We start from the raw sequence: 27,950 nt of genomic DNA, 5'->3' as shown, positions 1-27,950 counted from the left end.
ACAATATCATTTGTGATAAGCAGCTCTTTCACTTCATGGTGTCACTAATGACCAGAAAATTAATTCACAACTGTTTTTCCAGCCGTAAGTGTTTCCAAGGACAAATTGTAATTATAGACACCATTTGTTATTTTGCTATTTTATTCTTAACTCAGTGCATATGTGTGTGCGTGAGAGAGTTTAGATTTAATAAGGTAAAATCAGAAGATTGAGCGTAACAGTGCTATTTTTGCTTCTGTGTTTTAAAATATGGAAGCTCACGAGGGAGAATTTGATGCTCGTATTCCCTTCATCAGCTGCTGATCTTTCCTCTACTTGTATATGAGAGCACATTAACTTTTCATGAGGATGAATTCAAGGGTAAAAAGCATGCAGCATGTGAACTACAAAGGGTTTTTTTTTATTATTATTATAATTATTATTATTATAAAACCACAAATGTCACATCAAAATTTTATCAGTAAGGCAGAGTAGTTCAGGAATTGTACATAAATGCTGGAGTTCTGGTTTGTTTTTCACAGCAACCGTCATTCAGTATTATCAGTATTACAAGGACCTGCAGGGGAAATTCAGATTCAAATGACTGGCAGGGACTTATGCAGGTGTCTGATGTTTATCATGCCTTTTTTTTTTGGCTTGTCTTTTATGAGATTGCAAAATAAAACTGACTATTACGTTTTCTTCGTCCTGTTTTAATATGAGTAACTGCTAAAACACATAATCGCAACACAAACAGGGGAAAGGTCAACCAAATACAGTGCTTCATCATCTGTCTTTTAAACTGATACTAATGTCCACATTTATATCATTATAACAATTCTGCAGTCTGTCTGTTTTGCTTTCCAACACAAGCCAGGAACATGGAAGCGGACCAGGATCCTCCTTGTAAGATGGACCAGGACTTCTTGAAAAAGACCAAAACAAACTCTAATATGATTTGCTTGTGTCATTTGCCAGAAATACACCATGAATTCAAAAGCTGAACTTGCATATGTACCTTGAATTTAATTTCAGTATCAGCTATCGGCGTGATTTTCCCGTACCTGATTGCGTGGCAGTTATATTCTGTAGATGAGCCACCCATTACACTCCTACAGCACAAGAAAGTCTGGTAAATTAAACAGGCTAGTTTAAAGAACTTAAGTGTCTTTACACAAACTTATGAATCGTTCAAGCATAAAAAGGAGATGAACCAGTGTTGTATCTCTGTATGACAGCCTAGCAAAGAACCAATTTTAAATTGCATCGGTTGCAAAAATAGATCATTTGCTCCCATTTCTTTAGCTGAATTTATAAAAAGTGCCAAAGACAACACAGTTTGACAGGGATAAAAGTGTTTTGCACCAGTAAGCTGATTCCCAAAGAGCTATTAGCCAAAAACTTGACAAATCTTAAAATGGTGTTCTGTGTATTCTTAAAGAATTCTGGAAAAATGGATTTAAATCCACCATGAAATAACATCTGGAAACCATCAGTGACTTTATTTGTCAACATGACAATGATCCCAAACACACTGCCAAATGCAAGAAAAGCATACCTGGATAGAAAAACAGGGCTCATTGATTGGCCTCCCCAGAGCCTGGACATTGGTGAAGTAGTGTGGGAACATCTTGGCAGAGAATGGAAGAAAAGAGAGCCAATATCTGAAGAAGAAGAACTGTGAATGTCCTTGAAGAAGCCCTACCAAATATTGACTAGCTAGTAATGACTGCAAAAACTCTATTCTGTATTTCATGTCAATAAATTGCTTAGACTTTTCCCTATTTCTCTGGTGCTTACATTGAAACAGGTACTCAAATACTAACTAAAATATGTATGTAAACAGCATATAAAAATGTAGTCCTAGTTTGACATTAGATAAAGATGAATTTTTCAAAAAGTACAATTCAGACATCAGACACACCATCTTCAGCTCTTCAATATCATCATTCCAGAGACTAGTACAAGGTAGTACAAGGTTTATATTTATTTGAATTAATCTGCCATCTACGTGTATGCAAACACAATGCACTGCAAACTGTTGTTCCTTATTCAAGTAGACACACTTACAAATCAGTTCTGTGTAAACATAGCTGTCCTTCATTGTGTTTACTGTCTTCATTTTGGCTGCCTGACTATCAAGACAAGAAAGCTGACTGCTGGAAATGCAACCTGTGAGCTCTCTGGTGTGGAGCTCAGCACAAGGATAACATAGTGAGGGACAGGGTTTAGACAGCTTACGTGTAAAAAAAGGGGAAAAAAAGACAACCCTGCCCAACACTTACACCACCTTCTATATGCATTCACAGTTCCTTTAGAGGTATTGTAACATGCACAGCAGCAGCAAGTACCAGGACCTTCCCAGATAATGTCTTGCTCATATAGTCCATCATGCATTTTCCTGGGAGTGAACTATAGCTTCTGTACAGTCACTATAGCTCATAAATATGTTATAACATGCCCATTTACCATTCTGTTTCTGCACGGTTTTCAGTATGTGCCAATTAACCCTGCTCACAAACAAACCTTATTTTTCTTACTTCTTTGTGCACTGAACAGACGAGATGATTCTATTCCTACTTATCCTGGTTTGGTTGCCGCAAATCTCAATAAATAACAAACAATGCGTGGCTTTTCTTTCTTTCTCTGCACCAAATGAACTAAACAGCATGTGCTTGTTTGACAAAAACACCAGTGCTTTGTGCCAGAGTTCACTGTATGAATAATATGACAAGACATAAACTGTAGTCTGGAAAACCTTTTATATGAAGACCTCATGAACACTTGTATATACTGTGTAGTAGAGTCTTGAAGGATTCCATTTTCATAAATTACATACAGCTTGGATAAGCTCAGCAGCAAGGCCAGCTCCAGAAAGATATTTAATACCAGTCTTGCAACCCCCTAAAATGGTTGCTCCTGTGTGCTGTACTTACAAATCTCATTACAGTTCATTCAGCCTTTTGGTTCATAAAGCAACACCCACCAGCTCCAGTAGGCCATCTCAAGAGACTAGACTGGGAGAATTAGAGAGAGGCACTTAGCTCTGCTTACTCTACGCCCTTCACTGTCAAATCCCAGTCCTTTTGAGAGCATACTGTGAAAAGATCAGATGACATAATGTGACGACCATAAGACTGAAAGGCTCTTTTTTTGATTCTCATCTGACAAACTCAATAAAGGCATCGCTATTTCATAATTACGAACAGAAGCTTGTCAGGAAAGAGAGACTTATGGAAGACTAGCTTTCATTCTACGAGTTGGTGTAAATAAAGATGACGTGCTGAATACTTAAGAGGCAGGTACGTTTCATGCTATGTCATGACCATATAGCGACATGCAGTTTTACTTAAATGCCTTTCTCAGAGAGTGACCACATCCTGCTTTTGCAGACCTGCTGCTGCTTTGACAGTAGTGGCTGCAGGGCAGGGCCATTGATCCAAGGCCTGAATGCTCGAAATGGAAAAGATCAATCAAAAGCAAAAGGGTTATCAAATTGTATGAAATCTAATAATATGACTCGCACAAAGAGAGCTCTCTGCACCAGTGTACCCATCGATCCCTTTTTTTCAACTTGCTGTTTCAATTAGACAGCTCTTATCAATGGCTTGCCCATATAGAATAATACCAGCCTAAATAGATCAGTATCTTTTATGTGCTGTCCAATATTACAAATATGTCCAATATTGTGAACACGGCCACCTGGGATATAAATCTTTGCACAATATTGTAGTCTGTGTGTCAAATTGTGACACAAACCGTTCGCTCACCAGGGCAGAAACATAAATATTGGCAAGTGAGAACTTTCCATTTGGCTGTAGTGTCCCCTGTTGCAACATCAAAGATTTCTCGTGTTATTCGCAGAGAGATGGGGACCTTTACAGGTTTTGACAGCTACCTCACATAGAAGTCAGGTAGCAAAAAGATTTATTTTGGAGGTAAAGATTTGTCTTCTTGTCTTATTTGGGTCTTTTTAGCATAGGTATCCATTTGTTACAGAGTAGACATTTTGAAAGCAATGGTCCCCAAAGCATATGTAATGGCATCATCTCTTCTCCCACATAAGAAAATGCTGTGCACTTCAACAAGCAAAGCTAACAGACAAAATGAGAAAGTGTAGTGCCATTGCCTTCCTCAATTATTCTGTCTCTGATGAAGTTTTTTTGTTTTTTATTGTGTGTGGTTTCACCAAAAGCATTTATTTTCCTTCTTAAAATCCGCTATTACAGCTTTGGAATTCATGGCTGTGAAGATAGCCTTATGTAAATCCCCATTTAATGTGACCTTCTTTTCCTTTCATGAAACAGGGATGAGTCACCAAAAAGGGCGGCTCAAATTCCATTACCAAGGAGGCTTTGGGCATGAGCTAAAAAGTGAAAGCATGGCAACACACAGTCAAAAAGAGTCCCAAAATAATTAGGTTGACTTGGATTACAAAAATGTGAAAATGAGGTACTTCTGTGAAAAAGGAAAACATAATATTCATGACACTTTTTGCCAGCTGATTAATGAGACGTGCCCAGCAGCTGTTTTTTTTCTCCCTTTGGTCAAAAACGAATTTGCTAACATTTGGCACAAATTTACTGGTGGATTTGACTCCACTAGCGACAACCCCCACACAACCCCCCCCCCCCCCCCCCACAAACCTCAACATCTCTTCTCTCTCCTGTTATTATTTCAAGTTAATTTTATTCTTCCACCTCCCTAACTTGCTATTGTTCCCTTGATTCCCCAAACACACAGTCGAGAATATCCATCTTGTTTAATTCATTTCCCTTTTACAGGGAATATCTGGTGCAGCCACTTATTCACTCCTCTCTCAGTTGGCTTTGCTCACCTCTCCTGGCTCTATCATTTTAAAGCCAAACATGTAGCAGCAAAGTTATCAGCTCAGCAGGGTCTGGTTAAAATAGACCATGACTATCTGTATTAGAGAGGAAACTGGCTTAACATCGGCCCGTTAGCGTCTTTCATGACTCTGGCTTATCAGCCTGCTGTGACATGTAACCCCTGTGATAGTGTGACCACAAAACAGCATTACAAGAAGACATTACAAGACTTCATTTATTGCCTCGTTTCATACTTCAATCGCTCAATTTGATTTAGGCACCCTTGTCTTTGGAGAATCAAGGTAAACGGTTTAAGAGTGAAAGGTCGTATTTCACAAAGCACAAAAGCGCTGCAATTATAGTTTTAATCACCTGAGGTTAGCTGGAGGAACATAAAGCAACATGTGATATTCAGTATGACGTAATTTGAGCATTAGTCATCTTCATAGTTTGTCTCTGACAGTTGATCAGATACTGCCACTTGCTGATTTTCTGCATCCTTAACATTATCTTGTAACTGCAGAGGTAGCCGCATTCAAAGGAAAAAGTGAAAATTTACTCTTTTAATGTTTTACGATTCTTTAAATTTACCGCATGATATTGATTAAAAAGACGCAAGGGAAAAGAGCCAGCCTCCCAATGTCCACTTTAACAAGCAACTAAAAGTCAGCCTTCACATTCTCACGCATTTAGGGGAGCTGCTGGTTGTGGAAGAAAATAGGGGAGAAAATACGTTTGAAGTTTGGGTGTAAGGGGCAGTCTGCACCCAAGGGGCTGTGACCAGCCCCACTGAGTCTGTAATATACATATAAGCATGCAAACATTCATTCAGATATTCCTCTTCTTTGTAGTAATGCTGACATATGAGACCATTGTTTGTCACTGTCATATTCTCAGAGCCTCAGCTCAAGGGAGCATCCATGCGCAGTCGGCACTCATGCATTTTTCATGAATACCCACTGGGGTTCCTTTGAAAGACTACGTTCTATAGTCGCCATCAGAGTTCTGTTTCTGTGCCTGTAATATGTGGTAGAGGGGAGAAAATTGCATTGGCCCCTGATAAAGGCCACAGAAGATGAATACAGCCGACAGAAGCGGAACCCTTTAAAGTGGGGCAGATTAATTAAAGTAACTATGACAAAGCCTCCAAACCTATCATAAATAGAGGGGAAAAATCATCATTGGAGGTTTATCATCTTTTTTAAAATATAATCGCTCCGCATCTTTTAGTGGCGTATTTCAAATAATAACCTTGGTGACACACCAGACTTTTATTATTTCACAGCAGAAGCTATGGTTCAACAAATGCTATCAATCTCTGGAAGTCTGCATCAGACACCCGCTTCACGGTTTGGCCCCTCAGAGACTCCCGGGTTGAATGGGACACAGTCAGCAGAAGAAAGTGAGGACAACAAAATGGGAGTGAACTCATTCAGCCACCAAGAACCTCATCAACTACAAGATGAAAAATACTGTGAAATAGAAAGGGGATGGGGGAGGTGTATGGCTTAAGAGGGAAGGACAATAACAAAAAAAGAATATGTTCAAAATTGAGGCCATAAAAATGAGAAAGAAAAATGGGGGCAATGATGTAGGAGTAAAGAACAAGTGGGATTTTTCTTGTCTTAAAAAGTTAAACTCTACATACTTTTTACTCCCACAGGTTCGGATACATGCTGTAGGAAGAGGACACTTAATTAACTTCATCTTGTTCACCTCTCAGCTCAATTTTTAAAAAGTAAGCTCTTCTTGTAAAAACATCAAAAATACAATTATATGCTACACTTATTCCTGACGATTCAATTATCATGAAACATAAAAAGTCTTAATTTCACAGACTGAACAATTTTAAACAGCTCCACTGGTTAAATGCTATATGCCGTACAAAAACCAGCCAAATTAGGTTCTTGAGAGTGTCATACCCGTCAGCAAAACATTTGAAAAAAAGTTCTCCTCTGACTTTTAGACCTGTAGCTGAGTAACTTGCAGCACACAGGCTTTCAGGGCTGTAAGCGACAGATAGCATTCCCCCTCAGATCATTTTCTCTAATGTCAGAGGTAGCCTGTGTTAGGAGCGACTAGAGGAAAATCTCCCTCCTCTGCATGACATCACACATAGATTTGATTTACCGTTGCGTGCATCTGCAGGAAAGTGATAAACATGTCTCCTTCCAGCTATTCAGGGGTTTCTTTCTCTTGTCCTTATGACAGGGAATTAAAAGGGACATGGAGAATGAGGAAACTTCTCACAACTTAGTGTGAAAAACACATTAAACTTGGTTTGGGTTTTAAAGCTTAGTGATGCTCTATGATGCCTGCGAAGCTATCAGTTTAAATTTCACAATTTATGTAAGTCAGTATTGAAAACATCCACAAAGAAGACAAGACAGCGAGTTTTTTTTTCTCCTCTTTTACTCAGGAGTCTCATATAAAAAATAAAAAACTCTTTTGTAAAACAAACTTGATTACACCGAAATGTTCAAATGAATTTCCATGCTGGCAAAGTGTAACTACAGCTGATTAAAATGATATTAATTCAGAGATAAATATTAAACAATTTAATTTTTAATTATGAAAACATCAAAATTTTATGTTTTCTGTGATGAGTGGAATATTACATTCAGTTTTATTTCTATATAAGATCATATATATGCATTTATACAGCCTATAAAATCATTTATATTACACTGCTTCAGGCTATTCAGGTCATTGCAAAATAAATTCGCATTCACAAGCTTACAAAAAGATTATGGACAAGAATTATTTGATCAGTTGATTTTAAAACAAACAATCACAATGTGTTTGAAGTGCAGACTCTTGCATTAACTGTTGAGGAATTACAGCCATTATTTACAATGCCCCATTTTCAAAGATTAAAACCTTGCATTTGGTAGGGAACTCATAAAATATGTCCATAGTGATGTCTATGCAAGGAAGGAGGTCATCCAAAAACTTTAGGAGTGGCAAAACCAACAATCTGGTACAGCAGCCAGTTCAGCAACACCAAAAGGCCCTGAAGACCCTAAAAAACAACTAAACTGTACGACAACAGAATTATTTTAGGTTTAACAAAATAACTTTATAACATCTAACCAAGTTAAGAACATTCTCAAGGAGGTAGGCACATCGATGTCAAGGTCAACAATAGGGATGGGTATCGAAAACCGGTTCTTGTTGAGAACCGGTTCCCACTGTTTCAATTCCTTGGAACTGTTTGCCATTTTTGCAAACGATTCCCTTATCGATTCCAGGCGCCCCGAATGACGTCACCACGTTGCAGAGCGTCATTTACCTGGCAGGAAACATGGCGGCTCAAACGCTCAAAAGTTTGGTTATACTTTACGAGAACAGATGACAACAAGGCAACTTGCAATACTTGAAAAGTAGATATTTCATTTAAGGGAGGAAACACTACGAATATGCAAAAGCATTTGCTCACAAAACATGTGATAACCTTAAATGAATGTCGTGTTTTTAATTCCGCTCCGGACTCGTGAATCTCAACCGAGCAGTAGCGGTAACGTTTGCACGTTCTCTCCCGTTAATACAGCAGGTAAATAATCAACTAACAGTGCATATTATGTTAGCGCGATCTGTCTTATTACAAAACCTGCCATTACTGTGCATTTAGGTGACCATGATGAGAGAGACAGACAGAGTCAGGCTGGCTCAGATGCTGGCAGTTCTCGCTGCAGTCTACCGGTAGCGTCTCCTTTCAGGCCAGGATAGACGAATGTCACCGAGCAGTGACTAAGTTTGTGGTCAAAGGCTTGCACCCATTTGCCACACCAGATGCCCCCAACATTCGGTAAGTGAATGTATTTAATTGTAGGCAGGGACATTACTGAATATAGTCGTGTAATTGCTACAGAATAATTTATGTTATACTTTGTTATTGCTACAGAAGAATATTTATTTTATTGTTTTACATTTACAATTTTTTTCCTGGGGACCCCGTGACACCCCATTGAAGAGCCATAGGCTGTGGATCTCTTAAGATCTCACTGTTGGGTTTGTAAGGCCATGTTACTCCTAAATTTCTATCTTGTTCAAAGAGAAGATATAAAACAAAGTTCTAAGCTAATCGAACTTAGTGTTCTCCTTTTTTTTAAAAGAATCGATAAGAGAATCGATAAAGAATCGAATCGTTAAACAGAATCGAAAATGGAATCGGAATCGTGAAAATCATATCAATACCCATCCTTGTCAACAATCAAGAGACACCTTCATGAATGTAAATTCTGAGCCAAATTAGAGTTATTTAAAGACACCCTGCCCAATTCTTGAAAACAAATAAACACAACAGAAATCTTTGAACTAGAAGATTAACTTGTACCAAAATGACTGTGTAAGAGAACAGTATGGGTAAGGAAAAAATAGTCCACGATCTATACCATACACCATTATCTGTTAAACAGTGTGGAAGCAATGTTATGTTATGGGCGTCTATGAATGTCAATTTGATTCAGTTCATTTCAATCGTAGTTATAAAGCTGTGTTCATTGAAGATGTGAAAGCTGCTAAAAAAATAGCAGGATGAATTCTAAAGTGTATGGGGTTATACACTGAACAAAAATATAAACGCAACACTTTTGTTTTTGCTCCCATTCCCCATGGGATGGACGTAGAGACCTAAAATTCAATCCAGATACACAATATAACCATTCCTCCCAAACAGTGGTCACAAATCAGTCCAAATGTGTGGTAGTGGGCACATCTGCTATATTGAGATAATCCATCCCACCTCACAGGTGTGCCACATCAGGATGCTGATCTGACATCATGAGTAGTGCACAGGTGTACCTCAGACTGCCCACAACAAAAGGCCACCCAGGAATGTGCAGTTTTGTCTCACAGCAAAATGCCACAGATGCCACAAGCAATGAGGGAGCGTGCAATTGGCATGCTGACAGCAGGAATGTCAACCAGATCTGTCGCCTGTGCATTGAATGTTCATTTCTCAACCATAAGCCGTCTCCACAGGCGTTTCAGAGAATATGGCAGCACATCCAACCGGCCTCACAACCGCAGACCTCGTGTAACCACACCAGCCCAGGACCTCCACATCCAGCAGGTTCACCTCCAAGATCGTCTGAGACCAGCCACCCAGACAGCTGCTGGAACAATTGGTTTGCACAACCAAACAATTTCTGCACAAACTGTCAGAAACCGTCTGAGGGACGCTCAACTGCATGCCCGTCGTCCTCATCGGGGTCTTGACCTGACTCCAGCTCGTCGCCGTAACAGACTTGTGTGGGCAAATGCTCACATTCGATGGCGTCTGGCACGTTGGAGAGGTGTGCGCTTCACGGATGAATCATGGTTCACATTGTTCAGGGCAGATGGCAGCTGAGAATGTCCCAGTTCTTGCATGGCCAGCATACTCACCGGACATGTCACCCATTGAGCATGTTCGGGATGTGCTTGACCGGCGTATACGACAGCGTGTACCAGTTCCCACGAATATCCAACAACCTCGCACAGCCATTGAAGTGGAGTGGACCAACATTCCACAGGCCACAATTGACAATCTGATAGACTCCATGCGACGATGTGTTGCACTGCATGAGGCAAATGGTGGTCACACCAGATACTGACCGGTTCTGGGTCCCCAGACCCCCAATAGCGCAAAAAACTGCACATTCCAGGGTGGCCTTTTGTTGTGGGCAGTCTGAGGTACACCTGTGCACTACTCATGATGTCAGATCAGCATCCTGATGTGGCACACCTGTGAGGTGGGATGGATTATCTCAATATAGCAGATGTGCCCACTACCACACATTTGGACTGATTTGTGACCACTGTTTGGGGGGGATGGTTATATTGTGTATCTGGAATGAATTTTAGGTCTCTACGTCCATCCCATGGGGAATGGGAGCAAAAACAAAAGTGTTGCGTTTATATTTTTGTTCAGTGTACTTGTGGCTCAGATTCAGCTAAATGCTGCAAAACTGATCTGACAGTGCCTCACAGTGCAAATGGGTAATGACTGAAAGCATACTATGAAAGCTTTCAAAAGTTCCTCAACACAACGCAATGGGATATTCCTCAATGGCCAAGTCAGTCACCTGATCTCAACCCAATAGAACATGATTTTTAGTTACTGAAGACAAAACTGAGAGTCGTTTGGCCTAAGACACGCTGTGTACAGAGGAAAAATTAGAAAAAGAAGTTTCTCATTGTCCAAAAATGTATGGACCTAGCTGTAATTAGAAAATAGTCCAAACATCATTAGCAAGAATGATGTCAAGTATAAATAAACTCAAGCCAACTCTGCCTCTCTTCAAAGAGAAACAAATATTTGGCAATGCGCACACGCTGTGTTAGACACAAATCATGTGAACGCTGAATTCCTCCAACACTAAATGGACTGTGTGACAAATGCACAAGCCTGACATCACTTCAAACATTCACTTAAAAGAAATAGTTGTGAAATGTTGACATAATTATATATATATATATATATATATATATATATATATATATATATATATATATCACACACATTGTTGTGGTTATTTTGGTTTTATCCCTAGTGTTCAAGCTCTTTGTGAAGCTGTCCAGCATTGTGTTTATAATAGCGCCTATCAAACACTGGAGAGCAATGGCACTAGGAAATAATTTAACAGTGTCGGGGAACACAGACAAACAGTTAACTGATACCAAATTAAGATGCTGAAATCAAGATAAATATAAATTCAGGTTATAAAAGTTTTGTATACGTAAGATTTTATTTTATTTTTTTAATTTTGTGTGACATTTTGGGTGTTTTAAACATTATACTTTCCAGCACAGAGACAGATTATATATGATTACTTACTAAACAGTGCAACCTTTCTTTCTACTTCTTTATTCTTCTAAACTGCTGTGATTTTGAGTTAAATGTAATCTACCAAATTAACCAACTCTTACAGACTGAGCAAGCTTGTGTGGCATAGGTTTTTGTTGGAGAGGATCATAACGATTAGGGTGTTTATATTCTCATGAATGACTAATCAGAGAGTCCCTAATTGTCAATTAGGTAAATGGGATTCAGTTCTGGAGTAAGAGTGATTTTGTTTTTTCATAAAGAATAAAAATATCTGTTATAGGCAGTCTAAATATGTGAATCAAGTCAAGTATCTCATCTCCCAAAAAGTTTGTCGTTTTATGGTTGTCTAGCTGCTAATTACTCCCACTGCATATAGTAGTTTCTGACGACATGTAATATTTGCAATTAGAATTACATTAACACATCCTTTTTTATGTCATTAACCAGTGTTTTTTTGTCTTTTGTCTAATACTTATCAGTTATGACATCATTCCTCTGGGTACCAGGATTGCCAAAACAATATCTGGTAGGGAAAAAACACAAGCAGTCACAGCCAAACCGATCATACCACATTTTTCTGAAATCCTGGATCAGCTTTGAAAAAAGAAAATTCTGTTTCTCAATGATATCCATCAGTTACACCAGTTGCTATAGGGAAGTTATAAAAGCATGTTTCCACAGTTAATGAGTAATCATTTCAAATAATAGGATTATGTTTTTGTCATAATCAAGCTGCCCAAGTGGTTGTAAAGCCTGTCAGATTTCAAAAACTGACTTAGTGAATGCAATGTTATAGAAGAAATGCCTAAAGCTATAAAACAAATACCATGGATATAATAAAACATTTAGAGATGATTGCACCCACAACCAGTGTGTAGTACAGGTCCAAGATGCGGTTAAAATAAACAGCTGAACAACTGATGAAATAAAATCTCTGGCCACTTTCTTAGGTACATTGTGCTAGTATTTATTTATTTATTTATTTATTTATTAACCTTTATTTAACCAGGAAGATCCCATTGAGATTAAAAACCTCTTTTTCAAGGGAGACCTGGCCAAGATAGGCAGCAGCAGATGTCTCACAGTTACAGAAATTACTCAAACACAGGCAGCAACAACACACATGCAACAATAAGTGAAAGAATACAAATAAAATAAAAATAAAATTCAATAAAATTCAAATAAAATAAAAAGTCAGTTAAAATGACAATCAATCTAATTGAAACAGTTGCATGTTATGGACTTGGCCTCAAGGATTCGTAGTTTAGATTTAAAATCACTTAATGATTTTAAGTGAGGGTTGGACTCCCTTTTGCCTTCAGAACTGCTTTAATTCTTCATGGCACAGATTCAGATTTAACCACGTTATAGAAAATATTCCTCAGAAATCTTGGTGTATATTGACATGATAGCATTAGACAGTTCCTGCAGATTTGCTGCATGCAAATCAATGATGAGAATCTCCCGTTCTACCACATCCCAAATCTGCTCTACTGGATTGAGATGTGATAACTGTGGAGGCTATTTGAGTGCTATGAACTCAGGGTCATGTTCATGTTTGAGATGATTTGAAGTTTGTGACATGGTGCATTATCCTGCTGGAAGCAGCCATCAGTGGATGGGTACATGGTCAGTAAAAGATGGACAGGGTCAGCAACAATACTCAGGTAAGCTGCGGCAATTAAACAATGCTTAAGTGATACTAAGGGACCTGAAATGTACCAAGAATATTGCTCTTCTGCTGCTGTTGCCAATCTGCTTCAAGGTTTTATGTGTTGTGCATTCAGAGATGCTCTTGTGTACACTTTGGTTGTAACAAGTGATTATTTGAGTTACTGTTGCTTTCCCACAAGCTCAAAGCAGTCTGGACATTCTCCTCTGACCTCTGATCAACAAGGCATTTTCACTCAGAGTACTTCTGCTCACTGGAAATGTTCTCTTTTTTGGACCAGAGGTGGTTGTGTGGGGAAAATCCAGTAGATCAGCAGTTTCTAAAATATTCAGACCAATCTGACTGGCACCAACAAACATGGCACATTTGAAGTCTCTTAACTCACCTTTCTTGCCCATTCTGATGCTCAGCCGTTAGGCTGTTCCCATAGTGCATCTGTCACGTAATCCTTTCGCTCTTCATATTCCTTTAAATGGCTCGTGCAGCATTATCTAAGCAGTTCACAGCCCAACAGTTGTACTATAATACATACTGACATTTACCTCAACATCTCCTATATTTAGCGCACTTACACTGTGTTTTAGAAGTGTGCACAGTTGCACACCTTGTTGCGTCACCCTGCACCGCTCTTCTGGAAGCTTTTTGCTTGCTGTGCAGCGTGTGTGTTTGACAGCTTGCTGAAACAAAATACATTTGATGCACAAGTGTTTGCAACCTTCAATTAACACCTGGGAAACATGAAGGCGATAAAAGTAGATAGGGATTTTTCATGAAGACAAGGATAATCTAGTTTAGGAAACCTTTGATCTTACTTTTGCAGTTTTGGCAAAGTGTTTTGTCAGTAATATTAGCATCTGCTCAATGTCATAACTGTTTACTAAAGTAAAGGCATACTTTTATCTGCATATACTCAAGAGTATAGGAAAAGAAACAAGCTTATATAAAGCTCATCTACTGCAATGTGCCTTCCATTATTCTACCACAATATACAGTGAAGTGAAAAAGTGTTTACCCCTGCAAACCCTTTAAAAAGCCTTTTCTAAAGCTGTGGGATTCCAGCAAACCACCATCAGAGTCATTATCCACAAATGGTAAAAAGACAGAACAGTGGTGAACCTTCCCAGGAGTGGCCAGCCGACCAAACACACCACAAGAGCACAGCGACAACTCATCCAAGAGATCACAAAAGACCAAACATCCAAAGAACATGACTACACCATAAGAAAGAGACTGGGCAAGAATGGCCTATATGGCAGAGTTCCAAGATCAAAACCACTACTGAGCAAAACTAACATAAAGGCTCGACTCAGTTTTTCCAGAAAACACTTTGATGATCCCAAAGACTTTTGAGAAAATACAGATGAGACAAAAGCTGAACTTTTTGGAGGGTGTGGGTCCCATTACATCTGGTGTAAAAGTAACACAGCAATTCAGAAAAAGAACATCATACCAACAATAAAATATTGTAGTGGTAGCAATTCCACCACTGAATGGCTTAAGAAAACCAAAAGAAAGACTTTGGAGGGGGCCTAGTCAAAGTCCTGACCTGAATCAGTTGAGATGCTGTGGCATGACCTTAAAAAGGGCTTTCATGCTTGAAAACCCTCCAATGTGGTTGAATTACAACAATTCTGCAAAGATGATTGGGCCAAAATTCCTCCACAGCGCTGTAAAAGACTGATTGCAACATATGGCAAATACCTGATTGCAGTGGTTGCTCCCATGGGTGACCTAAACAGTTATTAGGTTTAGGGGACAGTCACTTTTTCACAGAGGGCCATGAGGCATTGGATTTTTTTCCCCTTAATCATAAACACCTTCATTTAGAAACTGCATTTTGTATTTACTTGTTTTCTCTTTGTCTAATATTTAAATTTGTTTGGTGATCTGAACATTTAATTGTGACAAACATACAAAAACATCAGGAAGGGGCAAACACTTTTCACACCACTGTATTGTTGTCTAAGTAAATAAATATTAAAACATTTCAACATATCCCCTCTTAAACAAAAGCTGGATAATTAAACAAGAAAATCTTTAATATTAACTGTGACACCATCACTGCATCACCCATAGTGGTTAACTGATTAACTACTACAGGGTTATTCCCAACTCAAAATGGCTCTCTGAGGAGTTATATTGCCCAACAGTGAACCATAATTTTTCCATGTACAATAAACATAATGACTGTACCTTATTTGACCAATATCTGTAGACTTCCTCTCATTTTTACCATTAGCCCTTACTGTGGCTTGCACACAAATCCATTGGCAGGTCATTGGAATTAGAAAAAGGAATTAAACTAAAAAGACAAAGTAAAATGGGTGAACAAAGGAGGCACTGTCCAAAAGATATATCTCAATAAAAAATTCTGAGATTATTGCACCTACACCAGAAGACGTCCACGATGTGAAACCTTATTAGAACAAGGCTGGATGCCCTTTTGCCTTTTTTCTTTTTTTTCAGTCGAGCCTGTAAACATTCTTAAGAGATTTTGGTCCATGTTGACATGATAGCATCACACAGTTGCTGCAGATTTATCAGCATTACATTTACATTCATGATAAGAATCCTCAATTCAAATTCATGCCAAAGGTGCTCTGTGGGATTGAGATCTAGTGACTGTGGAGAACATTTGCGTTAGAGATTATTTGATATTTGTGACACAAGAAATCGAGACTTGGACCACATCTAATTTGTCTAATTTTGGTGGGCCCATGTGAACTATGGCCTTAGTTTACTGTCTTTAGCTGACAGTGGCACCAAGTGGCACCTGGTGTGGTCTTCTGCTGCTGTAGCCCAAATGCTTTAAGGCTGGACATGTTATGCATTCAGAAATGCTCTTTTACAAAACCTGATTGTAATGAGTGATTATCTTCCTATCAGTTTGAAGCCACTTTCTTCTGACTTCTGATAATACGATATTTTTTGCTCACTGGATGTTTTATCTTTTTTTGACCAATCCGTGTTAACCGTATAGATGGTTGTGTGGGAAAATCCCAGTACATCAGCAGCTTCTGAAATATTCAAACCAACTCATCTGGCACCACCAACAATGCCACATTCAAAGTCACTAAAATCACCTTTCTAACTGATTCTGATGCTTGGTCAGAAGCTCAATGAGTCATCGTAACAATGTCTACGTGACCATATGCAGGCAAATGATTGCCAGCATGGGATGCATGCTTTGAAGGACAAATCAGATCTTTTGCATTTTATGGGTAAGAGTTGTGCGTAGTTGTGCTGAGTAAAATATAAGCTGCAGAATTAAATATTTTAGACACCACAGTGAGCAAAAGTAATGATTCCTTTAAAGTACTCCATGTCAAATAAAACTATTTTATTATCATTACCATGGAGTCCCCTTTTAAACATCTGGCATAAAGCACGTCCCATTGTTAAACTAAACCTACACAACAAACGTGTGACATTTCAGCACATAGAATTTGCAAATAGTTCACCCTGAGTTTAAACGTAATTCCAGTTAATTTGTTATGCGTTATTGACATTAAGGGGCCTAATACTTAGTATCATTATAAACCTTGGGTAAAAAAAAACGTGGATAATTCAATTTAATTTGGGAAACAATGACGGCCTTTGCTTCCACCTTCTGTTCTATTGAATGCTTGAAGATTCTACACGAGGACGAAGCCGGTGGGGCTGCTCCAGCCACAAAAAGAGCTTGACATCAATTCGTCCATTATCCATCCACTATCTACACTGAAATATTGTGAAAGACCCTGATCAGCAATGGCATTGCAGTTTTCTACTCAAGAATGTTAGTCATGTATAATACATGTGGTTAAGAACATAATTTCTGAGAATAAATAAGATAAAAATATCCTTCAAGTGTCACTTGAATAACCATTATTCCTATATATTAGCACCATTAATATCTTACAGCTATCCATCTATCTATACATATTATATGTAAAGCTCTTTTTATAGACCAAGCTGAACTGAACATGACTAAAATAATGTAATATCAGTGAAGTGCCCCATTCAGATACCCGTTATGCATCATCATCAGAGTCATAAATCTAATGAGGCACGATAACTTGTAGCCATTTTTGTGCAGCTGCATGAACACTTTTGACGATTGTGAGAATATTTACCTGAAATGCATTAATTCCTTCCACTTCCCACCCAAATGCTATTCATACAGTCAGGTCATTTACATTTTTACAGAAGGCAGCAGATTTCTTTTTTCTTTCCACAGCTTTGCATTTGCTGGTATTTAGAGCAGTTCTGTAAGGTTTTGTCTTCATTGTAGAAGAGCCCACAGTTATTTATGAAATAAAATTCAAAACTTTGGTTTTAAAGGTAGGGAAAGTATGTATCCTTTATGCTGAACTGAAAGAGTTCAGCTTTACATTGTACAGTAAAATAACTGTATCAGTAACTGTTTCCTCTCCATGTCTTATGGTACATTTTTGGTCTTTGGAATCTTTTTTCCATCTTTCCCCTCACTGAAGAATTTTAAGTTCTCAGAAGTTTGTAGCTGCCTGCGCGCTGACACTCAGCAATTTTCTGATTTATTCATTCTAATTGAATCATATGTTTAGATTATGTCAGCGGAAAATCTGTGGCCTTCTACAAGCCGTGGAATATGATTAGAAGTTGTAAGAGGAATCGTGATCAATAAAAAATAATAATAATTTATAACATTAAAAACATATTTGGGTTTACACAGATGAGAGTGTCAGTCACTATAACAATGGTGCAGTTTGCTGCTCTTTAAAACTAGTCCCTGACAAGTGTGCCCAACAATGCAAAAAACAAAACAAAACAAAAAGATATTAATGAATTAACATATTTTTGTGGGAGTGCACAGTAGTAGACTCATACAGGGTGTTTAGCAATAATTCTACTCCATCTGGTATGTTGATACCTTAAGGTTGTTTGCTGCTGTTGCATTTCCTTGTTATACTTTTTTCCCACAGTATATAAATGTACTTTGTCAAAGGCTAATGCTCATATTAAACATGTACAAAGTTTAAAATATTAAAGGTGTACAAGTTCTCCATGTGAACCCAAATCTCACAAAATGTCCAGACTGCTCTAAATGCTCAATTTAAGACAGATTTTCCTAGAGAGGACATATCCTAAATGTGGCAAGCACAGACACCCCACTCTCCTGTAGTTTAAATCTTTTATTTGAAAGAAGAATAAAAGAATGCGGGTGATCTTGAAGGGAAATGAGCCAAAAGTGAGCTAGTTTCAGATGGTGGATAAATGACACTACCACAAGGCCCAATTTAAGTTAAATAGGACTATTTTAGGACTGCTATGACTACTATGACCCAACAACCTATTTAAGTAGAGACCAAGACTGCCAACATTTGGCAATCAGTATAATAGACACCCTCAAGCAAGCTGTGATAAGATGTATGACAGCATTTATATTGATGTTGTGATACATAATCCCTGGCACGCTATTGTGCCAATGTTTGAAGCTCTAGTTCTTAGTGGCACGATTCCCTGGTTGGTTTGTGTGTTGGGCCTGAAACTCCCACAGTTCAATTGGGACAGTTCATCCTTAAGGTGAAGGAGGAAAACGGCAATCAGAAGATACGAGTTCCACTAGGACCAGCAGTGGAACTACAACACAATCTCCAGCCAGCAGGCCCAGTCAGGCTCCACCATCAGCCAGCAGGCCCAGCCAGCAGGCCACAGCCAGGCTCCACCATCAGCCAGCAGGCCCAGCCAGGCTCCACCATCAGCCAGCAGGCCACAGCCAGGCTCCACCATCAGCCAGCAGGCCACAGCCAGGCTCCACCATTAGCCAGGCTCTACCATCAGCCAGCAGGCCACAGCCAGGCTCTACCATCAGCCAGCAGGCCACAGCCAGGCTCTACCATCAGCCAGCAGGCCACAGCCAGGCTCCACCATCAGCCAGCAGGCCCAGCCAGCAGGCCACAGCCAGGCTCCACCATCAGCCAGCAGGCCCAGCCAGCAGGCCACAGCCAGGCTCCTCCATCAGCCAGCAGGCCTAGCCAGGCGCCATCATCAGAAATTCCGCTTCCGGGTCCCTCGTGGTGGCCGCCTCGTGCTCTCGCTTCAGTATGCCACCCAAGAAAGGCCCAACACCAGAGGAGGTTGAGGACATTAAAACCTCCCTCGGAGCGCTGTGCGGAGACGTGGCAGCAGTCAGGGCGCAGCAGGAGCTGCTTCTGGGGCTACTGGAGGAGGTAAAACAGCTACGCCTCCAAAATGCCGAAAAGGACAGACGGATCATGGATCTCGAGCGGCGGGTGGATGAGCTGGAGCAGTACACCCGTACGAACGACGTGGTCATCAGCGGTATTAAAATCAAGCCGCGCTCGTACGCGCACGCAGTGGCCGGGAACGTCGGGGAGCCCAGCGACGAGGAGACCCGCTCGGTGGAGCAACAGGTGGCGTCCTTCCTCCAAAGCAAGGGGATAGAGATGGACCTGGAGCACATAGAAGCATGTCACTCACTGCCCAGGAGGAGTGACAGACCGCCGGCCGTCGTTATGAGATTTGTCAATCGGAAGAACAAGGTCGCAGTGCTGAAACAAGGACGCAAACTGAAAGGCACGGATGTTTTCATTAATGAGCATCTGACACGAAAAAACGCAGACATCGCGAGGAAGGCAAGGCAACTGAAGAAGAATGGTAAAATACAACATACATGGGTAACAAACTGTAAGATTTTCATTAAGCTAAACGGAACACCAGAAGAGGCAAAAGTACTGATGGTGAGGAACATGGAGGATCTGGACAAGTACAACTGACACTAATGTATCGAGGTAATATATAACTCTAATGACAATCAAATGATAAATACACCAACATCTCTAATTACACCAGGAAATGACATGGACATGTTGAAATTAATTCTTCAACAGAAAGTAATTGATCTAGATTGTGAATATAAGGAGCATAATATAATAGATCCAGAAATAGATTCTGGAAGTAACTTTCTCTCTACTTTTGTTAAAAATTGTAATTATTTCACTCAGGAACAATATGAAAAAGAAATTAACCTAGACGGGAAGCTCTCATTAATTCACTTTAACAGCAGAAGTATGTACTCTAATTTTGATTTCATTAAGGACTATTTGCAACAATTTTCTCGCCATCACTGAAACTTGGTTCAATGTCGATAAAGGAATAGATTTTTGTTTGAATGGATATGATTTAAAATACATGAATAGATTAAATAAGGCGGGCGGCGGGGTTGCTATATATGTTCATAACTCTATAAAATATAATGTTGTAACAACTATGTCTATGGCTATTGATGGAATTTTGGAATGTTTGACTATTGAGATCATGAATGAAAAAAAGAGAAATGTTATAATAAGTTGCATATATCGGACACCCAGTTCAAGTATTGACACTTTTAATGAATGGATAGAAAAAACGTTTGCTTCGGTGAACCAAAAATTACTATTTATCTGTGGTGACTTTAATATTGATTTGCTAAACCCAACAAGGTTAAAAGCCATTGATGATTTTACTGACACGATGTACAGCTTATCACTATATCCAACAATAACAAAGCCAAGCAGAATAACATCACATAGCGCCACTATTATTGACAATATTTTTACTAATGTCATGGATTTCCAAATTAATAGTGGCCTGCTTGTCTGTGATATAACTGACCACTTACCAGTTTTTACTTTGTGTGACTGTGATTTTAAAAAAATAGATACCAAGATCATGATAGCAAAGCGAACAATAAATGAAGAAGCAATTCATGCCTTCAATTTCGATTTAGCACAACAAGATTGGAGTTCGGTGTATGAAGAGTCAGATGTGGACAAGGCTTATGACAATTTCCTAGATATTTTTACTATGTGGTACAATAAACATTGTCCTGTAAATGAACACATGACAAAGAAAAAAAAGATAAAAAGTCCTTGGCTCACAAAAGGAATTATTAATGCTTGCAAAAAGAAAAACAATCTGTATAAACAGTTTATCAAAGTAAAAACAAAAGAAGTGGAACAAAGATATAAAGCATATAGAAATAAATTGACTGATATTATAAGAACGAGCAAACAACTTTATTATAGAAGAAGATTATATGAAAATAAAAACAATATAAAAGGAACTTGGGATGTGTTAAACAACTTAATTAAACAAGGATCTTCTGGAACATCATATCCTGAATATTTTACTGATGCAAATGGTGAAAATCACAACATGAGTAATATTGTCGATGGGTTCAATAAATTCTTCATAAATGTTGGCCCTGAACTAGCAGCGGACATCCCGTGTCATAAAAATGAAAATATCAGCAATATAAAATCAAATCCCTTTTCACTGTTCCTCTCAGCTACAAATGAGCAATAAGTAATAAATATCACATTAGAATGTAAAAGTAAGTCTTCAATGGATTATCACGACATAAATATGTCTGTAGTTAAACAGGTTATTCTGAATATTGCTAGTCCCTTAACATATATCTGTAATTTATCATTTCAGTCCGGTTGTTTTCCAAAAAAAAAAATGAAAATTGCGAAAGTAATACCACTATATAAAAGTAATGACAAACACAGTTTTACCAATTATAGGCCTATTTCTCTACTGCCTCAATTCTCAAAAATTCTAGAAAAACTTTTTAATTCAAGATTACAAAAATTCCTTGAAAAACATCAAATAATAAATGTTGGTCAGTATGGTTTCAGAACACAAAGAACCACTTCAATGGCGATAATTGAGGCAGTAGAAGAAATTACTGATGCACTGGACAAAAATAAATATGCAGTTGGTATTTTTGTTGATCTCAAAAAGGCCTTCGACACAATTAATCACTCAATTTTATTGGATAAATTGGAAAGATATGGTATTCGAGGGAAAGCTGGTAACTGGTTAAAAAGTTATCTAACGGGTCGGGAACAATATGTTAGCATAGGGCATTACCATTCAGAGAAACTTGGTATTACATGTGGTGTTCCCCAAGGGTCAGTGTTGGGACCAAAACTTTTCAATGTATACATAAATGATATTTTTGATGTTTCTCAAGTACTTAAACTCATACTGTTCGCAGATGACACCAACATATTTTTCAGTAGCGATGATTATACTGATCTTGTAATGACTGTAAACAGGGAGCTAAAATTAATTTAAAAAAAAATGGATGGACATAAATAAATTATCATTAAATATAAATAAAACTAAAGCAATGTTTTTTGGTAATTTTAAATATAATATAGAATTACCAATTATCATTGAAGGTGTACCAATTGATAATGTGAGTGAAAACAAATTTTTGGGAGTCGTAATTGATAACAAAATTTCATGGAAACCCCACGTCAGACACATAAAAACCAAAATTTCCAGAAGCCTCGCAGTTTTGAACAAAGTGAAACAATTCCTTGATAAAGATGCACTTCGTACTCTGTACTGTACCCTGGTTCTTCCATATCTTACATATTGTGTGGAAGTGTGGGGAAACACATATAAGCTGCAGTTTAGATGCTTGTATGCGCCCGGGGCTGTTGATGGGACTGTATGCAATAATGGGCGTAGCTGCGGGAAGTATATTGTTTTGTTTTGTTTTTTTGTTTTTTTGTTGATGAGTGAGTATAGGGGTGGGATTTAATAAGTTTTCTTCGTCCCACTCCTTTTTCAGGCAATTTTTGTTTTTTGTTTTGTGCATTTTATGTTCAATATAGGTATTTGTTGTGCCTGGAAATGAACAAATAAATGAATGAATGAATGAAACGATCCAACTCACAACTACTCCCCACTGCTACCTACACATAACCGGGCAAACAGTAAATTTAAGCCGTAAAAGGTGTATATTAACTTTAACTTGAGAAGTGATTCCCTTCAAAGCTGCTAGACTCCACTGACAAAAATATATATATATATATATATATATATATATTATTTTTGTAGAACACAGGAATTTCTGGTCTGATTAGCAACTTCTATATTTTGTAAGGTAAAATTGCAATGCAAGTCTGGTGGCTTTAAAGATAAAATGCCCTTTGACTCCCAGTCAGAAAGGGTTGTCTGCCAGACAGGTAAGGCATTGAAAACATAAATATGGCTTTACCTGAATTGATAATCCAGCTTGGGGCCATGCACACCGCTATAGGTAATGCACTGGCAATGGGTAAGTACCTCATATAACCTAGGGTGACCAACCGTCCTCTTTTCCCCGGACATGTCCACTTTTTACGTTCCGTCCGGGACGTCCTGGGGGATTTTCGAGATTGATGAAAATGTCCGGGTTTTCCTACAGAGGACCCATATGTGTGACGTCATCCCCGAGCTGCGGTTTTGTGAGTTGTTGTTCTGCGCTCACAGACCAGACAGACAGTGGGCAGCAGCGCGTCTGGTGACGTTTAAAAGATGCCAAAGCACAAATGCAGCTTTTCAGAAAAACTGCAAAATATATTTCCCTCGTACCGTCCCGGTACTGGTAAGTTTTCTTATATGAGGCCTTATTTCTATACCATAATTTAATTCCAGAGGTTTTTAAGTAATTTTTTGCCCTTATTTTCTTGTAAAAGCCTATATGACATTTTTTGTTTTACCATTCATTAACCGCACAGAGAAGGCGTTGTTCAAATATGTTAAAATGTTCTTATTTTTTTTAAGCAAACAGTATTATTAAAGTTCTTCATGACTGGGCCAAGTGTCCGTTTTTTTGGAAATCAAAATATGGTCACCATAATATAATCCCACGTCAGATAAAATGAACGGAGTGAAAATAGCTTACCTGGTGAAATGGTTAATCTGTCAAATATCAGAATAAAATCTGTCAAGTTTTCAAGTTTTCCTGAAAAATATAATAGCTGCTAACTCAGAACCCTACTGCTTTTAAAGATGACCCATAATTTTTTTTTTTGAATAATTTGCATTGCATGTCATTCTCTTCAGCCTTTTCTAATAAAAGTGTTTGTTATGTCACACACGTACTTTTTAAGAGAACGTTAACCCATTTTGAAGAAAACTAACACATACTGTTGCCATTATTTGGCATATCATTTTTGCCATTCAGCTTAACAATACAGAGACAATTGATTTTTATGATTTTTGGTCCACATCGCCCAGCTTAGCCATCAAAGTGACAGCTGAGCTGTGACAGTAACTGTGGTTGAGACAGTGAGAAAAGCAGTGAGTGATGAGTTTAACAGCTTGTTCAAAAAAACAAAATGGATTTTGTTGAAAGACAACAGCTGCACTCACTTTGTTTATTGAAGGCTGACAATATTGTCGAAAAAGGTCTCATTTCTCTCACAAAATGAAGGCGTAAACAGTGCTATCCCATGCTAATGGTGATTGGCATTTTTCTTTAGTGCTAATAAATTGATAAATAAATAAGAGCTTAGTATAAAATTGACAATGGAACCAAATACAAACCCATTATGCTATTAGGGCACCCAAAACCCAATTCATTTTCTATGATATAAAAAAAAAAAATGCAAGATTGCCATTTCTGCAGTGGTTTGCAGTAAGGTTTATATCTTCCAGCTGACTGAGGCTTTTCTGTGTAGAGTTAGAATTACATGTTGCCCCTGTGTCTCCCTGTGGATTCTCATTGGGCATCCTGGCTTCTTCCAAAATACTTTTTTTTTTTTTTTTTTTTATGTGAGAGACAGGCGACCTGTCCTGGATTGTCCCTGCCTCTCACCCTGCGGCAGGTGGGATATAATAAGCACATAAGAAAATGGATGGACATAACAATTATGATTATTCTGTAAGAAACAAAATGCATGAAGATTCATGAAAAAAATGCAGTTTAATTGTATTAAAGCAACATTAATCAAAATCAAATTGTGGGAAACTTCAAGGTTCCTATTCTAAATACTCCCAGCCACATGGGGCAAATACTGCCTGAGCTGAAGCAACTCAAAAGATACTGGCCAGAACTGATCAGATGGGCACACTCTGTGAATACGTAATATTCACTACAAGTTAATTGCTTCACTGATGCTATTTTGTCTCCACAGAGGCTGGCATTGAATACAATGAGAGAAGCAACTGAAACACAGAGGCGGCTGTCTTTATACAAATTCCAGTTTGTTGAAATTAGGCATCAAGAAATAATTGTTTAAAACATGTGCAATTTATGGTTACTCATGTTACAAAGTCCATGCTAATAGAAAGGTTTGAAGGTTTATCTGTTGGTATATTTTCTAGTGTGTGTTTTTTAAACAAAAACAAACACTTTTATAAAGACACCCTTTCTATTTCCATTTTTTCCTCCAGCAGGGACATTTTATTCATTTCATTCCAATATTAACACTTGAGTGTGACACAAGGCTGTCTCGGGGTAGTTTTCACCATGTGTACATTATATCAGCACAGGCTGACAAGGCTTGACTGGGGCCCGCATGCAGGAAATGCAGCATCTCAGCCAGAGGCAGTTTTCATGGGAGTATGTGTTCCCAGATCTCTTCATCATCTAGAGCGTGGTAGACGTGTGTGTAATGGTCTTTCTCATGCCTCACTGCAGACTGTCTTCAGTCTGAGAAAACTACATACAGATTTGGATGACGGGAGGGTTGACAAACACTCCTTTACAATTCCTGGCTGGTCCAGTGGCCTTTTCACTAATAGATGCCCAGGCTGTACCTAAGCACGTACGCATGTACCCATATCCCTCGTGTGTGTGTGTGTGTGTGTGTGTGTGTGTGTGTGTGTGTGTGTGTGTGTGCGCGCACACACTGGAGTATATGCACAAAGAAAGAGGCTCACAGAGTAAGTTTGGAGCTTTTCTTCACTGTTTGGCATCTGTCAACTTCAGTCAGGGTCACAATCAGTATGGGACAGGCCAAATTGCAAGTTGTCCAAGATGTCTTGAAAATAAGCGTGCCTAAAAAAAAAAATCACTCACTCAACCATTCCCTATCAGGATTGGGAGAAACACTGGCTCTTTTATGTTTAGAGTTTGATAAGTCCAATTTCATGAGTTTCAGATGTCTCCTTGAAAAAAAAAGTGCCATAACAAGATTCGACTTCTCTCTTCACTATAGTCAATCTTACAGCATCTTGGCAATCGATCTGTGCTGCTCAGCCAAGCTGCTTGATAAGAAGTGCTCAGACTTCCCATAGACAACTGATTACGTTTTGTGGCCAATGCCCACAGAACATGGTCTCTTTCTTGCTTGACATCAGTCTATTACAGCCATCATCAGTAAGCAGCTGTAATCACCAACATAGGTGTTGTGTGAACGATAAGGATGTAAAGAGCCACCAAAGACAGGTTCTGAACACTGAAGATCAATACATCAACTAACAACATCGACCTCATGCCTGTCAACAGTATTAGGAAAAGGTGTGACATGGAGCTCTCAAGATAAACTGGCATATGTGACTATGAGTGTTTCAACTATACCAGGATGTTTCTCTATCTAAAGCACTTGATGCACACCAGGCTGCTGACCACCAGACAGAGTTTGGCATTATGAAAGCTTACCGAAAAGATTTTTTTGCAACAGTTACGCTAGCTAATGCATTATTATTAGCCTACTGTTACCATCTGAACAAATGAACAACTATTTGTTTATAAAACTCCACCATTTCCCAAAGAATTTGGTTATTTGAGGCAATAGTTAGGTGCAAAAGGAGGTATTATTCATTTTAAATTAATCATTTAACTAGACTATTTGTAACAACAAATAACAGCACAGGGATTAATGTAGCTGCCTCTCCAGTAAATGAACAAAATCAGACTGCACAATGTTAGACTGCAGCTGTAGTCGCTGTTCTCCTGTGCAGCTTCAGTGAGTTCATTGTAGCAGTACATGTACCAGTTATCCACATGTTCAGGTTCTGAGTTTGCTGACCTCATAGCTCATCTCTGCTTCTTCTGCTCATCTCCAGAGCAGAAGAACTATCGACCGCAACTATGTTTCCTCACAGTGGAGACCGAGTCTGACCGACTGAAACGTGGATACATAAAAGACCATTTCTTTCTCTAAAAGATACAATACACTGGATCTATGCCCTAGGACCTCAAACTCACCATGTTTACTTTTTGTGGACCAGAAATGTACAAAGGTGGAGTCTTTAAAAAAAAAAAAAAAAAAAAAAAAAAAGTGCTCAAAAGACTCTTATAAAACCTTATTTCATAAGTATGCCTCTACTACTTCCATAGGTTCTGCTAAACAAATGCATTTGACTAATTGGATCATCAGCAAGTGTGAGCACCTCTAAAAAGCAGAATGCCAAGGAAGAGAGGCAGCAGCAATGATCCGAAGCAACTGTTGCTGCCCATCAATCTGGAAAGGGTTAGAAGGTCATTTCCAAACAATTCTAAATCCAAAATTCCTTAGTGAAAAGGATTATTCGCAAATGGAAAAGATTCAAAACACTTGCTTCCCAGGAGTCGACATAACAATAAATTCACCCCAAGGTCAGTACACACAAAACTCTGAGAAACTGCAAAAAATCCAAGAGTTGCAGGATTGACTCTTCTCTAAAACCTGGACACTTTGCAATCATTGAGTTAACAGTGAGCTTCTTTGTATCCCAAAGTATTCTAGAGTCAAATGTGAGGTCATCTGTCCAACTGCTAAAGCATGTGCAAAGCTGGGACAATGATCCCAAGCACAGCAGCATTTAAGCTAAGGTGTTGCAATGGCCAAGACCTCAAACTGATTGAATTGATATGGTGCGACCTAAAGAGAGCTGTGTATAAATGAATGACCCTGAAACCTCCATG

At 38.7% G+C, this 27,950-nt stretch overlaps 2 protein-coding genes across 4 annotated transcripts in view; one reads left to right on the top strand and one right to left on the bottom strand.

Moving 5' to 3' along the window:
- LOC147331189 (metabotropic glutamate receptor 4-like) overlaps positions 1 to 27,950 on the bottom strand; it is a 201,446-nt gene that overhangs the window by 112,655 nt on the left and 60,841 nt on the right. The window lies entirely within an intron of this gene.
- LOC147331191 (uncharacterized) lies at positions 19,186 to 20,049 on the top strand. The gene has a single exon (XM_086290853.1). The coding sequence runs from the start codon at positions 19,357 to 19,359 to the stop codon at positions 20,047 to 20,049; it is 693 nt and encodes a 230-aa protein (XP_086146979.1). The 5' UTR covers positions 19,186 to 19,356.

The sequence above is a fragment of the Aulonocara sp. 'chitande type north' Nkhata Bay genome, linkage group LG5, assembly GCF_057382095.1.
Source record: "Aulonocara sp. 'chitande type north' Nkhata Bay isolate Kocher_YH1m ecotype deep benthic linkage group LG5, A_spYH_male_GT1.1, whole genome shotgun sequence".
NCBI classification, from domain to species: domain Eukaryota; kingdom Metazoa; phylum Chordata; class Actinopteri; order Cichliformes; family Cichlidae; genus Aulonocara; species Aulonocara sp. 'chitande type north' Nkhata Bay.
The sequence above is the reverse complement of the archived record's forward strand: the minus strand, read 5'-3'. Positions and strand labels throughout refer to the sequence as shown.